The sequence below is a fragment of the Durio zibethinus genome, chromosome 14 (genome assembly GCF_047325235.1).
Source record: "Durio zibethinus cultivar Kanyao isolate XHJ-2024 chromosome 14, ASM4732523v1, whole genome shotgun sequence".
In the NCBI taxonomy this organism is placed as follows: domain Eukaryota; kingdom Viridiplantae; phylum Streptophyta; class Magnoliopsida; order Malvales; family Malvaceae; genus Durio; species Durio zibethinus.
In genome coordinates, this window is record NC_143175.1 from 24,039,727 (window position 1) to 24,054,506 (window position 14,780).

Genomic DNA, 14,780 nt, shown 5'->3' on the forward strand with positions numbered 1-14,780 from the left:
TTATGACCTATTGACTTTTCCATATCAGATATTTAGGTGTGACTTTGTCTATATATCCCCCACGATAATCTCTTTTACCTTTATCAAAAATTTTGATTTTTCAAAAGAGAATTTTAATTCTTAAAGCCTATGAGTCATTGGGACAAATTGCTCTGACCTTAATTATCGATGAGCCAGTGCTATAGCATAGCTTATACCTCTCCATAGTCCTAAGAATGGAACCTATGGCTTGTCACCACACTTGTATAATATGGCTTCTCGTGGCATCCATAGAGCTCTCCATATAACTTGAGCACTAGTGAGATTTTGTAAAGTCAATACCCATTATTCCTTGGTCTTTGATTTTGGCCACTCAACATTGTAGTATTCTTCAATTGGCCTTCTTTTATTACCATAAGTAGGACAAAATTTACCCACGAGATGTTGAAAATGACTTTTTACCCAAATGTAGAATAATTGTACACACACTATGAAGCGTCTTCCTCTTCTTTGATAATGATTTAAAGATCTAAAAGTCTCTGTCAGTATAGAAAGAACAAGATTGATTTTATTGTCCACATGCTTGAGAAAGTCAATCACTGATACCTCATTATGCCCTAGGACCTTAAAAAAAATGATCAAGCCATAAATTGCCAAAGCTATCATTTTCATGCCTCGTTTATCCTCTAAATGTTTGATGATGTAATCACGTAAGATTTTTCATGAGATACAATCACTTTTGCCTTTTGTTTGGATATATGAATTCACATTCTGAGTAGGGACCTCTATCATACTGGTAAGTTTCTTTCAAAATCCAAGTTTTTAACCTCACCAATAAATTTTATTTAGATTGAGAAGATGCAACCATAAAAATGTAGTATACTCTTCGATCGTCGGAGTCATATCTATTTCGTTGAATATGAAACATCTATATACAGGGTCCCAAAACTGAATTAAAGCTCTTATCAACTGATTTTTCATAGACACCTCAAGCAGTGAAGCAATATGACAATATTTTTCTTTGGAAGCCATCTTCCTAAAAGTTGTTACACGGTGCCAAATCTCAACCAACTCAGAGATGTCATTTTATTAAAGTCCCAATTTGATTTCTTCAAGTAAAATTTCTTGTTTGGATTCTTTCAAACAATTTTCCATTCTACTTTGGGCTTCTAACGATAGAGTTATCACCACATTGGTCTCTTCGCACATGATGGGCTTTGAAGCTGAAAATATCATGATGATGTTTTCAAAGCAAAACTGAAAATCTTTTTACTGATATTGGTATATTGATAAGCATATCCCATATGCAAGTGTTTATGATGATGCATGCTCATGAAACAAAAGGAATACAAAACAAAATAGGGTTAGTAATCATATTAAAATAAATATTCCCTTATGTGTCTTAATTTATGGTATAATCTACAAAAATGGTATGGCCCTATCTAAAGTTCGTTTCTTAAGTTTCATTAAATGCATGGTTTGGTAATTAACATAGGCTAAAAGGTTTCCAAATTGATCCTCACTGTCGTCCACTCTAGACTAGTAAGGCCCCCAGTCCTCACCCATAACGGGCTACCAACGAAAAGGGTTCAACTTGAGTGAAAGTATTTCGTTAGCCCAAGCGGAGGCATTATAACCTCACGAAAGCGTAGGTATTATACTTTCTCCTCAAAGGTATAGAGCTCGAGTATGAATACAAATATGCACATGTGTGAAGGAATGTAACAATTATTAATAAAATTAACAATAAAATTAGTAATAATATAAAATAATAACATATCAAAACTAAATGAAAAAAAATTAATATTCTAAGATGAGATAAGAAATTAAAATTAAAATTCAAAAAGACCATAAAATTAAAATTTGAATGACGCATATTTAATTTTTTTTGGCTTGATTCTTAGCTTTTTCTAGCAGAGTTGCCAAGCTTTCATAACGATTTTTCATCCTGGAGGGACTTGACCACTAGACTTGGTGAAAATTTTTCAAAGTCGCCACCAATCTTTTTTACAGGGTGTGATTAGCCACAAAAAAATATCATCTTTTAATAAAAATCTTAAAATTAATTAAGATTTGCTAAAAGAAATTTAGGTTTGCGAAATCAGGATTAGGTCCAAGAGAACGATTATGAGTAAGGAAGGTATTAGCACCTTCACGTTGTCCGTTTGAAAAATGGTACCAATTAGACATGTGTAATCTTTTAGTTTTGATATGTGATCTTTTTTTTATTTAAATTTAATTTTCTAAAATTTATCTAAAAAATATTTTTTGTGAAATTAGTATTATTATTATTATTATTTCGTATTCTATAAATTCTTCAACGCTTTGACGAAATTTATAAAAAATCACTATTTAAAAAATATTTTGAGAAAATTGACTATTCAAAAAATTCTTGAAATCTCGTCATAAGATATTTTATTTATTTGTTTTAAAAAAGATTTTAGGAATATCTCGACTCTTTGATGAGTTCTCAAAATTTATTAAATAAATTTTAAGATTATCTCAATTTTAGACAAGGTCCTAAATAAAAATCATTTTTTTATAGTTAATGGGAATTAATTAATTAATTAATCTTTATTATGATTATTTTAAAAACTTTTTATTATTAATTAATTATTTTTATTATAAAAAAATTTAGATTATCCCGACTCACTGGTAAAATCTAAATATTAATATCTTACTTGTATTAAATAAAATCGAATTCTTTCAATTTTTTATTTTTTTTAAATATTCAAAATATCAATTATTATTATTTTTTCATTTTTATTTTTTGTTATTGTTTTACATTGTCTAAATTAATCTTTATTCTAGTAAAATTAATTTTGGATTATCTCAACTCTATAGTGAAATATGAAATAATTATTTTTACTTTCAATAATTAAAGAAAACTAAACTCATTTAGCTTTCTTTAAAAATTACATTTAAAAGATTCATTTAAATATATTTTTTATTTTTTTATTTATCATTTTTATTACTATTTATTATTTTTTAGCAATAATTATTTTTTAAATTATCCCAACACTTTGGTGAAATTTAAATAATATTTTTACTTGTAATAAAATTTTAATATTTTTACTTGTAATAAAATTTTATTTTTAAATAGTTATTATTATTATTATTTTTGCATATTATATTTTTAAGTCCTTATGTTATTTTAATTTTATTTTTATTTTAAGAATTATTAATATAAAACAACAACAATAATAATAACAATAATATCATGAAAAAAATAAAAAAATCAACATAAAAATCAACACAAAATAAATAAAATAAAAATAAAAATAAAAAATAAAAATAAAAACCTGTGAAACGGGTCAGGTTGGCGCATGCATCCTGTACGGGTTGAACTCGATTAAGACATCCAAAATGACGTCGTTTTAAAAGGCTTATAAAAGGCTTGTTTTCAATTTTTTATTTTATTTTTTCCCCTTTCTCTCTACCCCTAAACCTCTCTCTCTAAAACCCAGCACCTTTCGTCAACCGCCATGACAACCCAATTTTCAATCGATCATCGCTATGTACCGGTGCTCAAAAACTTCAACCGGTGTCGAAAAATTCAAAAATTTTCAGATTTCGAAGATGAACCCAAATTTCGATCACTGAAAAATTTAAATTTTTTCAGATTTCGATGATCCAAAAATTTTTCAAAAAAAATCTTAAAAGTTTCCAAATTAATCCTATATGTTTTCTAAACACCTTTTCAAAATCAGATTTTTCAAAAAAAATCTTAAACTACCTAGATCGAGAATTTCTTTCTCAAAATTTTTTTTTGTGTGTTTGCTGTTGATTTTTTTTTATTGTGTGTGTTCCCCTGATTGTTCCATCTTGTTCCCCCTTGTTTTCCCTCTATTTTGTTTCATAGAAATGAGTTCTATTTATAAAGCTTCTGAGATTTCAAATCCCATATCTTTTTGGATATTTTCATGAAAAATTTGGAGGTCTATCTAATGACATTTGATCACTGAATTTTATACTGTTAAGTTAGACAATGTAAAAAAAAAAAAATCACTCTGGCAGCTTGATTTCTGCTGTCAAAATTGAAATCAAAGATTTTTTTTTACTTTTGTTTTTTTTAAATTAATAATAATAACAATATTGATATTAAACTATAAAAAAAATTAGTTAGTCAAAATTGGTGTATACACTAATAATAAACAAAGTTAAACTTTAGGGGGGGGGGGTGTTTAACATTCTTGGCTTATCACATGGGAACAAAGTTGAAAATGTGACTCCCCCTTTTCTCCTATACAAATCAAAGATTGGACTTCCCATATCCATTAAACTTTGAATTGCTTGGGAAAAGAGTTCATTTTCATCCGGAAGAATCAAGAAAAGGCTTGATTTTGTGTGGCACCTAATTTTATATTAGAAAATTGTGAGGAACTATTATACTATATATGTAAATATTTAAATTTATATTTGTGAAGAAATTTTTGTAAAATAAAATAATAAAACTTTCACATCAAATTGAATAATATCTTATAAATTGAATGTATTACAAATACAAGATAAAACCAACTAATATAGCACAAAAGTAAGCCAACTTAAACCGGACAATAGCAAGGGAGACAGACACACAACAAACTACTTCACACTCCGCAATCTAAGCCAACTGATAGGAAAGAACAAATTTTTTTTTCTTAATGACCAAATTAAAGCCGATGAATAATAAACAAGAGAATTTTACCTCCCCAGGTGCATGCCAAGTTTACCTTTAGGCTTTAACTTCAAAATTGGCCCTTCAAAGTTAAAGAATGACTTTTAATCTCCTCCTATATCCCATACGTTTAACTAATTAAACCGAGGATCTCCTGAAAAAGGTCAAAAAGTGTCGTAGAAATCAAAATGGGCCATCAAAGGAGAAATTATTATGCCTATCCCTTTCATATATAATTTATTGGTAATTTAATTTTTAAGATAAGGTCTGACTTTATCACACTGCATCATGACATTCCATTTCACCAAGAATTATTTAAAATGTTCTTTTTAATTTGAGATAAATGAATGATTAAATTTAATTTTTGATAATTTTAAATATAAAAAAAAAACTAAATGGGGGTTTGAATGCAATCGTATTTTTAATGAAATACAATTGAATTTTCATCGTTATTAATTGAATTTAAGTATTAATTTTAATAAAATCAATTCAATATAAATTTTTTATTTCAATCGTAATTATAATAATTTTTTTTCAATTATAATTATAATAATTTTTATTATAATTTTAAATTTTATCAAAATTAATCTTATTATCCATTCAAATAGACTTTAAATCCATGAATGCTCAACCAATCTTGCCTCTATATTATTTTGTGATTCCGTATAAAATTAAAAAAGAGAAAGTTGAAGATTTAAAATTCAATAGTACAATGATTCTTGGGCATTTCCACAAGAAAAAGAAAGAGAAAAGAAAGGGTTTCCACTCAATGATAGATTGTATGGCTGAAAATAAGAACATAAGAATTAATGGATGCCAACAGAGTACTTTTCCCAAGTAGAAACCAATTTATTCAAGTTATAAATTTAGTACCAAAGTTTTTTTTTTTTTTTTTATCATTCTTATAACTTATAAACATATTAAGTTATATAAAAAAAAATAAAAACTACAAACATTTACTATTACTAATAAAAAATATTAATAAATATTTATAAGTATCCGTTAATCAAATTTTAATAAAATTATACATCTAATCACTATGTACATACACATATATAAATAGTTGTTAACTTCTTTTAATTTAGGCCAATAATATTATTGTGTTTTGGATAAGATTCACTGACTATATCTTGACTTAGATTGTCCATGAATGAAGCAAAAAAAATTATTTTATATTTTAAAGTAAAAGGTGGAGTCTAATGTATTTTCTGCATGTAAAATTTGACTAAAGGCACTTGCGTACACTGAGATTGTATAATAGTCCCATAGTTTTCAAAGATATGGACCTGCCAAATTATCAAGAGTCAAAAAGTAATCCTTCGGTGGGCCCTCGTGTAGGGTCATTTTATGTGAAAAAAATCATTTATAATTATTAAATATAATTAATTAATTATAATTTAAAATTATATAAATAATTATAAATTATAATAAAAAATGTATAGATAAAATATTTTGGAAGAAGTCATAAGTTGGTACCAACTCTTCAAATCATTTAAGGGCTTATCTTACACAAATTTATGTCCAAATCCATCTTTTTGTATTCATTATTTAGAAAATTTTGAACTATTTGCTCCTTTTTTTTTTTTCTGTGATGATATCAAGAGAAATTAGTGACAGAAACGATTTTTTTTACTTTCAATTTCTATTTTTTGGAATTTTCTCCTAATTAAAACTCATAAAATTTTATTTATTAGGGTTTTCCAAATCTTCCTTACTTTAATAAGGCCAAAAAAAAAAAAAAAATCCAAATATCCAAAGTTTACACATGTATATGCCTTTAAGCCTCTAAGCACCTGTTTTTTCATTAACTCGGGAAAGCTTTATCCAACAGATGCATTAACTCAGTTGCTTCTTTTGTCTTTTTTTTTTTTTTTGGGTTTTCCATATTATTAAAGAAGAAGAAGAAAGGGAATTGTCGAAATCCTGAACTTTTATTAAATTTGCGGATTTAGTAGCTAGTTGAGTGACTGCTACTTTACATATTGTTGAGGAAAGGAATATGAATACAGTTTCTTTCTCAGCAAACAATATTCAAAGACAGAATTGTAAAATCTTCTTCCAAAGAAAAAGCAGGGTAAAGGAAGCTAAAGAGTAAAAGATGAGACGGACCCAAAACAAGAAAGGGTAACAGAGAAAAATGATAGTAGCATTTTTTTTTTTTTAAGAGTGATGTTTTTCCTTTATGTTTTGCTGTCCCCATGTACATAAAAAGAAGAGTAGAGCATGAGAATCTGCATGCACGCCGTATTGTCATCCATACATACATTCTTAAACTAATACTAATATTATTAATGCCCTGCCTTTGAAGTTTAATATTTGTTCCAAGTTGCAAAACCCTATGCATCTGGAAACCAATTGCCTACCCTTCTTTTCGATGTTTGCTCCTCAATCAACTCTCTTTACAGTCTTTCCAACCCCGGGTCTTTGGCTATATATGGTTTAATTGTCTCTAGATAAGATTCTAGACCACTCAATTTCCATTAACCGAATGCGTGAGTCAGTTTGACAATATCGTCACTCATTCTTGGCACATCATTTGTATTTGCACTTTTACATCATACAATGCAAAAACCTGATACTGATTATATCTATATAAGTAATTAATATGTATGTATGTATGTCAACATGCATAAATTTAACAAAATGATAGCGGTTATAATGATAAGTCAATTATTTCGTCAATAATTGCATAATTTATTAATAGAATGATGAAAATTTTAATTTCAGTGATCATGATCCTTGGAACACAACTTATAAATATGTGGTAACCTGGAAAAACAAGTTTGGGAAGTGGGAACTGGATCCCGGAATATTCATGCTAGTGTGCTGAATTTTGACTTTAACCAATCTCGAAGTTCTGTTCCCTGTTCCCAGGGATAAACGGCTCTTTCACCCGTTGCCCCATATTGAGCAACAAAATCGTACTGCACCAAGAATGACAAAAAAACTGCCTTCATTGTCCACTATTATAAAAAAAAGCTTAGACACCAATCCCTCGAGACAAGAGTTGCGGATTCCCAGCTAACTCACTCCCTCTCTCCCCTCTGTTTGTTTCTTTTCTTCCCTTTTACCCCAATGAAATGAATCCAAAAGTCTATTATAATGATTATAAATCAAAGTGCACATGAGCGCGGTATTAGAGTGAGTAAGAAAGTTGGGTGAGAGAAGATACAGTACTGCTGCAGTTGTCTTTTCAACTTAATTTTCTCCAATATGCAGGTCACCAACTTCTAATTCCATGTTCATTCTTAGATTTTAGCAAAGCTAACAACCTTCCAAATAACTAAAAGCTCGGGAACTAACCAACTGATTACATTACTGTTCTTCAGAAACAATGTTGTCCAGGAACTACATTGTCATATTCTTTCTCCTGAGCTCATTTTCTCCACTTGCTACAGCAACATTCTTCAACCTTACCCTTCCCACCCCACATCCCAACCCTGATGAAGTTGTTCAAGATGTTCAAAGGTACAATGTAGTATGGATGCTGCCTTTTTTGGCCCCTTTCAGTTTATAGCTCCGTCATTTTCTTGCTGTATACTTTTCCAGGCTCACATTGGGAGTTAAAATGCTTCTTAGTATTTGTGATCTATCTATTCTGCATTTTTGTGTTTGCTTTGATTTCTTACGTCTTCAAACTGTGCAGTTCTTGGAAGTGTTAAAATCTTTCCCAACCCAAGGAACAAGGTTTCTCTTTACTTTTCTGCATTGTCATTTTCTTGGGCTATTCTTTTTTCCCCTGCATTTTGTTCTTTATTTTGCTTTAGTTTCAATCTTTAAGGCTCTACTCAAAGCTGTTTTCTAGGGTTTTACGTGCTTTACTTTGTTACTCCACTAGCTCAGTCTCATTTTTTATCTTTTTTCTTTTATCTTTTCTTCTTATCCTATTGCACTTTAATCTTGTTAAGTGTTCACATTCTGTTATTTAGTCTACTCTTGTCTGGTAGCTATGTGACAGTAGGGTCTTTACTCTTTTATGTGACTCTTACATCTCAACTATTCTCCCAACATAATGCAGGAGAGTTAAGGCTTCCATATCAAGCAGGCAAACACTACAAATTTCCCAAAAATATGAATCCACTTGCCTAACTGGCAACCCCATAGATGACTGCTGGAAATGTGACCCTGACTGGCCCAACAACCGCCAGCGGCTAGCCGATTGTGCCATTGGGTTTGGCCAGTATGCCCTTGGTGGCAAAGGCGGTGAATATTACATTGTCACAGATTCATCTGATGATGATGCTGTTACTCCAAAGCCTGGAACTCTAAGATATGCTGTGATTCGGACAGAGCCGCTATGGATTGTGTTCCCAAGTAACATGCTCATTAGGCTCAGGCAAGAGCTTATCTTTAATAGCTACAAGACTTTGGATGGACGTGGGGCTAATGTGCACATTGTGGGTGGTGGGTGCATTACTCTGCAGTATATCAGCAATGTCATTATTCACAATATACACATTCATCATTGTATTCAGTCTGGTAAGAAATCATAAATTCAATCTATTAAATTGTTAGCAGTTAAAGGACTTTCCTTTTCCTAAGTTTCAGATAAGTAATAATTTCTTGGCAGAGTAGTAGAATTGATTACAGATGATAGATCTCTTACAATTTCACTTGATGAGATAATATAATCTCACTCTGATTCTCAAGTTCTTTATATATATATATATATATATATATTGTTATTAATTTTAAGAATAGAACAGTTCACTGCTTGTAAGTGAATAGAAATTTTTCCAACAAAATGCTTGGATATATGGAATAAGAATAACTTGTGAAGGCAGATTTTATGATTGATTATCTCACTTTTTGAAGCAAATATCCTGTAAAGGTTCATCAGGATTAGGATTCCTTTCATTTCTTTTTGCAAATATGGCAATTACTTTGCTAAATTTGTCCCTGAACAGGTGACACCAATGTGAGGTCAAGCCCGACACACTATGGCTGGAGAACAAAATCAGACGGTGATGGGATCTCCATCTTTGGCTCCAAGGACATTTGGATAGATCATTGCTCCCTTTCCCACTGCAAGGACGGCCTGATTGATGCAATAATGGGATCAACAGGTATCACAATATCAAACAATTTTTTCTCCCATCACAATGAGGTGATGCTGTTGGGTCACAGCGATGGCTATGAGCCTGACTCTGGCATGCAAGTGACCATTGCCTTTAACCACTTTGGTGAAAAATTGGTTCAAAGAATGCCTAGATGCAGAAGAGGGTATATACATGTCGTGAACAATGATTTCACACAATGGGAAATGTATGCTATTGGGGGTAGTGGAAACCCAACAATTAACAGTCAAGGGAATCGTTACACTGCTCCTTCTAACCCTGATGCTAAAGAGGTAAAAACATGATTATGCCTACTATTTGCTTTTGGTTCTTTTAGGAGTTTGGCAAGTTTGAAATAAGACTCTTATCACCGCAAATTAAGCACCTTTTCATGGTGGGGTTGTCTGAAAGTGAAAGTAATTGAGAAGGTGTTAAAGCTGGAAACCAATATTACAAGTTTGCACGCAGTTCGAACTGTTCTTTTCATTTTCCATGAGAGATAACGTCTTTATGGACAGTTCTAGCAGCAGCCCATTGGTAGTCATTAAACAATCTTAAGTTCAGGATTCCATGTTGTCATCTCATGCACTTTTCAATATCCTTCTTTCTTCAACATAACCTGCCATGTCATATACTAATTAATTTTATCTAACTGTTTTTTCTCACCATTTCAAAATCTGGATTATTAAAAGTTTTCTTAATCTAATGAATAGAAGTGCATAAACCGAGGACTAGCATGTTACTCGATTATCCCGGATGGTGCAGGTAACTAAGCGAGTGGATACAGCAGAAGGAGATTGGAAGGACTGGAATTGGAGATCAGAAGGTGATATAATGGTAAATGGAGCCTTCTTTGTTGCATCAGGTGAAGGGGTTGAGGTCAAGTATGAGAAAGCCTACAGTGTTGAGCCTAAATCTGCTGTTCTTATTGACCAGCTCACTATGCACTCTGGTGTTCTCGGAGTTGGCGGCAGGTATGCATAATAATTTATTAATTGTAGTACTATTTCTTTCTTTGCCTTTAATTTTTTCCCCCTTTATTTGCTTTCCCTTTAAAACACTCTTTTTCTTTATAATGGAACTCCCTCAACATTCAGCAATATTATTTATCAGAATCATGTCATCATGTAGGTTAGCCTTAGCCCATGATGGGGCTAAACCATTACTGATAGATGGGCTTGTCTCAAAAGCCTGAGTAGTTTTGGACTAAATTTTCTCACTCCTTGGCCCTTTCCGTTATCTTGGGCTCCTTTGGGTCCCAACATGATGTTGGTCCAATGTCATTTTAGGAGCCTTGGTAGTGCACTAAAGTGAAATGCACATGCTTCGGTAGTTACTAGCCAAAAACTTTTATGAGAAGTCTAAATTTGAATGATGATGTGCAGGGACAACTACCTGGGAAAGTGGAGCAGTGGAGCCAACGGTGGTGGAACCGGTTTTGACTCAGGCTACGAGGGCGACGATGACTACTCAGATGAAATGTCAGGAAGCAACACGCCATTGTCACCACCCTTTTTTAACCCATCTCTTTTCTCTCTTTTTATTGCAACGTCAAGCTTTTTATTGTTGTACACTATACCCCTATCATCCATGTTATAACAACAGGACAAGTTAATGACTTTGTTTCCTTTTATTTCTATCCGCTTACAAGGAAACGAAAAGGGGCTAGTCTTTGATTATCAGAATTCAGAAATTAAATTCCACTATCTGCTGGCTGCTCCCCACTTGGAACATGCATCTCATTTAAAACTAATGCAGCTTTTTCATATAAAAAACCTTTAAAATGAAAGATCTTAGCCTTAGTTAGGATATAAAGTGAAGATTATCTATCAAGTTGAGGAAGAGAATGTTTTGAATGTCCAGAACATATATGAAACTCTTGTATAAATATTGAGGCATGATAAGGTTTTTTATTGGGAGAATCCACACATGCTAAGACACAGTTTTTCTCCACCACCATTGAATGATCACTTTTAAACACTGAACAACTCGTTTTCAGCCTTTTTTTTTTCCCAAATTTTTGGTGACCTTTTTGGAGTTGCTATCTTGTTAACTTGATGTAATTGGTTTAAGTGTCTCTTATTTATTTATTTACAAAAGAGCTCTAGCTCAAAGATAAGGAAAATGTAGTAGCTATTAAAATTTAAATTCCAAATACGCTAAATGTTTCTTCTTAAATAACTGAATGAATCAACTGGTTAAGTCTTGATTTTGAAAAGAACACATTGCATATTCTTATATCTTTTGATTAAAAATCAAGAACTAGAATAAGCTTTTAAGCATATCCTTATCAACTAAAAGTACTCTCATCCCTTGATGAGAAAGCAGGTATACAAGATTCTCAACTGATAGAAATGAGATAACTATTATTTGACACAGCAAAGAGAAAAAAAGAATCACTATATAATTACTAAAAAGCTTTTAGGAAGGTGATATACTAAAAAACCAAGAATGATACAATAACATATAATGATCATCTTCTACCTCAAGGTACCAAATTAGAAACTAATGCCTTTTACATTTATGGCCAGAAGATGATGTATTTTTTGCAATTTTTATCCAGTTATGGGCCACTCGTTTGCCACTAAAAGGCTCTGTAACTCGTGCAGTTTTAGCTTTATATCCAATGACTGACTCTAGACTTTTGGCTAATAAAATCTGAAAATCATTAGTGTGTGGACAGATAGACAAAAGATGTAGTTCCATTATAACAAATTAAAGGTCCTAGAGTATTTTAAAGGGAAAGATTCGGTTCCCCTTGAAGGAATGTGACATCTACTGATTTAAGGCCAGTTCAGTTCATGTAGCTAGGCTTGTCTTTGCTCCCACCTCACGGGCTAGCTAATTGCTGAAATGCATAAGATTATCTTGTTTATTTATTTAGTACACTTGACCAACTTTGTGGCTCATGAAGATGTATTAGCATATGACATTGCTGCCTTTACTAGCTAAGGAACTGTTAGTGATGTGATGATATACTGATACACCCCCTCTAAGCCAAATCTGCCTGAAAGAAAAAAGAAAAGGAAAAAAAAATTGGGACCTTATGCCATGGTTTGAATGTTTCCCATCAGAACCTGGGTTTAAAAATCCAGTTATTATCTGGGCGGACAATGTTTTCTTCACTTTTCTTCTTTGATAGTTAAGTTCAGTAATGGCAAACTTGTGACTGCATATTTTGAAATAACATCACCATTATATACAATACAATGCTATTGCTTCAGCCACAGTATGGTAATAGTATGCTTAAAGAATGTTTTAAATTAGCTATAATTCCTTTATATGTTCTAATCAATGCCTAATTAACCAATTCACAACCACGTAATCATATCAGTTTCAGTTGTCCCAAGTCATAAAATAACAGGAATTGTTAGGCAGAAGCAAAGCTGTAAAATGTATGTTTGGTTTTTAGATGGCCAAGAAACAAAGAAAATAGCAGCATATTGCATTTTCATTTACTAAACAATTTCTGAAGCAGATCAATCAGAAACTCAAGCAGGAGTCACTGAATCATCTTCATTTATTAATTCTTATCTTTTGTCGTGTTTATTATTATTCCTTAACTAAGAAATACTTTTACCAAAGCAAATAGAAAGGCATTTAACAGAGAAAGGGTCTTTGAATCTATACATAAAGGAGAGGTTGCTGAAATCAGTCCTTAAAAACAGTAAATATACATAAAAATATAAAAGTACATTTATGGTTATGCATTAATGTGATGCAAAATGTTTATGTTTCACATTCTGATAGCTTCTTCATATTCACTTTTTAACAGTGACATTTTAATCCATGTTCCAGAGGGAGCCTGAACATCCCCATAAATCATTCTCCTGGGAAATCCATGCTGGATAACAGTTGCATGAATCCGTACTATTAGAGTCTTCCTGAGATTTTATTTCACTTTGATCACTTGGAAACTCTGATATCCAATCTGATAACCTGGTTTGATATGGTGAACTTGTAAGAGTGTAATCTGACAGCGCAACAGCATCATAAGAAACGTTTCCAGCTTCCAAAATATCCTCACAAGGTTTGTAGCTTTCACCATTGTAAGTTTGGGCGCTGCTACCATCTTCTTGAAACAAGGAAAGTTGTTTGCCATTGTCTCTTCCTAATTGAAAATTTTCTGTTGAAACCTAAGCTGTTAGAAGTAAGCAGAGGTAATACCAGTGACATCAAAAAGCAAAGAGAACTTGGACTGCACCTTGCTCTTGAATTAGTGCTTTCTTTCTTAAATAAGTTCTCCAGTAGTTCTTGATCTCATTATCAGTTCTTCCTGGCAACCTTCGTGCAATCATTGACCATCTATGGAAAAGTATGTTTAAACTTTAGAGAAGGAAGCACAACTGAAAAAAAAAATGCAAGAAGATGAAAGTATCTCACTTGTTGCCCCATCGCTTGTGAAGTTGTAGTATGATCTTTTCTTCATCAGCACTGATATGGCCATGCTTTAAATTGGGTCGCAGATAGTTCAGCCACCTCAACCTGCAACTCTTGCCACTTCTCTTTAGACCTGAAAGTAAACACCTTCTTTATAAGAAAAGAAAGCTTGTCATACAAGAAAAATTAATGATCACAAGTGTACTTCCTTGTGGATTATACCAGAAACTCTAGCTACATAATCCCATCTCCGGCTTCCCAAAAGTTTCACAAAGGTTATTAATCTCTCATCTTCCTCCTCATGCCAAGGCCCTTTATGCAAACTTTCTTCTTGCATGGGTTCAGCTTTTTCGTGAACCATTTTTCTGTTGCAGATGACTAGGGGGGGAGGGGTGTTTCAAGTCTTCTTATATAAAGTACTGAGGTGGCAAAAAGTGTGGTAGAAAAAGCAAAAGAAAGGTGACCAGAAAATCTTACATGGCACCATAGCTGGAGAACACTAGTTTTGTGGGAGCTCCACAATTGGCTTACATGATTTCATTCTAATAAGGTTTCAATTAGGTCATTCATATATTTTTATAATTTTGCTTCTTTAAATTGACGAAGTTCTATCTCCTTTTGCATCATCATTTCTGTCGGTATATGAAATGTTGTACTCTGCTTCAACAATAACTACTAGTTCTAGTTTTCATATTAGCAGATAGCTA

The 14,780-nt window shown here is 32.0% G+C and overlaps 2 protein-coding genes across 3 annotated transcripts; one reads left to right on the plus strand and one right to left on the minus strand.

The window, feature by feature from the left end:
* Positions 1-7,524: 7,524 nt before the first annotated feature.
* On the plus strand, positions 7,525-11,487 carry LOC111293664 (putative pectate lyase 12). Of its 2 annotated transcripts, XM_089744020.1 has the most exons (6): positions 7,525-7,855; positions 7,966-8,104; positions 8,655-9,115; positions 9,544-9,986; positions 10,459-10,667; positions 11,079-11,487. In XM_089744020.1, the coding sequence occupies exons 2-6, from the start codon at positions 7,971-7,973 to the stop codon at positions 11,290-11,292; spliced, it is 1,461 nt and encodes a 486-aa protein (XP_089600146.1). In that variant the 5' UTR covers positions 7,525-7,855; positions 7,966-7,970; the 3' UTR covers positions 11,293-11,487. The 2 variants fall into 2 exon arrangements, with proteins under 2 accessions (XP_089600146.1, XP_022742251.2); XM_022886516.2 differs by having other exon boundaries at positions 7,525-8,104.
* A 1,794-nt stretch (positions 11,488-13,281) lies between these two features.
* On the minus strand, positions 13,282-14,704 carry LOC111293665 (transcription factor MYB27-like). The gene is made up of 4 exons (XM_022886517.2): positions 14,296-14,704; positions 14,077-14,206; positions 13,898-13,998; positions 13,282-13,819 (listed from the first exon to the last, which is right to left on the minus strand). The coding sequence occupies exons 1-4, from the start codon at positions 14,432-14,434 to the stop codon at positions 13,476-13,478; spliced, it is 714 nt and encodes a 237-aa protein (XP_022742252.1). The 5' UTR covers positions 14,435-14,704; the 3' UTR covers positions 13,282-13,475.
* Positions 14,705-14,780: the final 76 nt, after the last annotated feature.

What these genes read in the sequence shown, in the direction of transcription:
- LOC111293664 (XM_022886516.2), top strand. Translation starts at nt 7,971, where the DNA reads ATGTTGTCCAGGAACTACATTGTCATATTCTTTCTCCTGAGCTCATTT. An exon ending in GTTGTTCAAGATGTTCAAAG is followed by an intron (nt 8,105 to 8,654) that starts GTACAATGTAGT and finishes AACATAATGCAG; the next exon opens with GAGAGTTAAGGCTTCCATAT. An exon ending in CTAACCCTGATGCTAAAGAG is followed by an intron (nt 9,987 to 10,458) that starts GTAAAAACATGA and finishes CGGATGGTGCAG; the next exon opens with GTAACTAAGCGAGTGGATAC.
- LOC111293665 (XM_022886517.2), bottom strand. Translation starts at nt 14,434, where the DNA reads ATGGTTCACGAAAAAGCTGAACCCATGCAAGAAGAAAGTTTGCATAAA. An exon ending in CACAAGCGATGGGGCAACAA is followed by an intron (nt 13,999 to 14,076) that starts GTGAGATACTTT and finishes ACTTTTCCATAG; the next exon opens with ATGGTCAATGATTGCACGAA. An exon ending in AGCACTAATTCAAGAGCAAG is followed by an intron (nt 13,820 to 13,897) that starts GTGCAGTCCAAG and finishes AGGTTTCAACAG; the next exon opens with AAAATTTTCAATTAGGAAGA.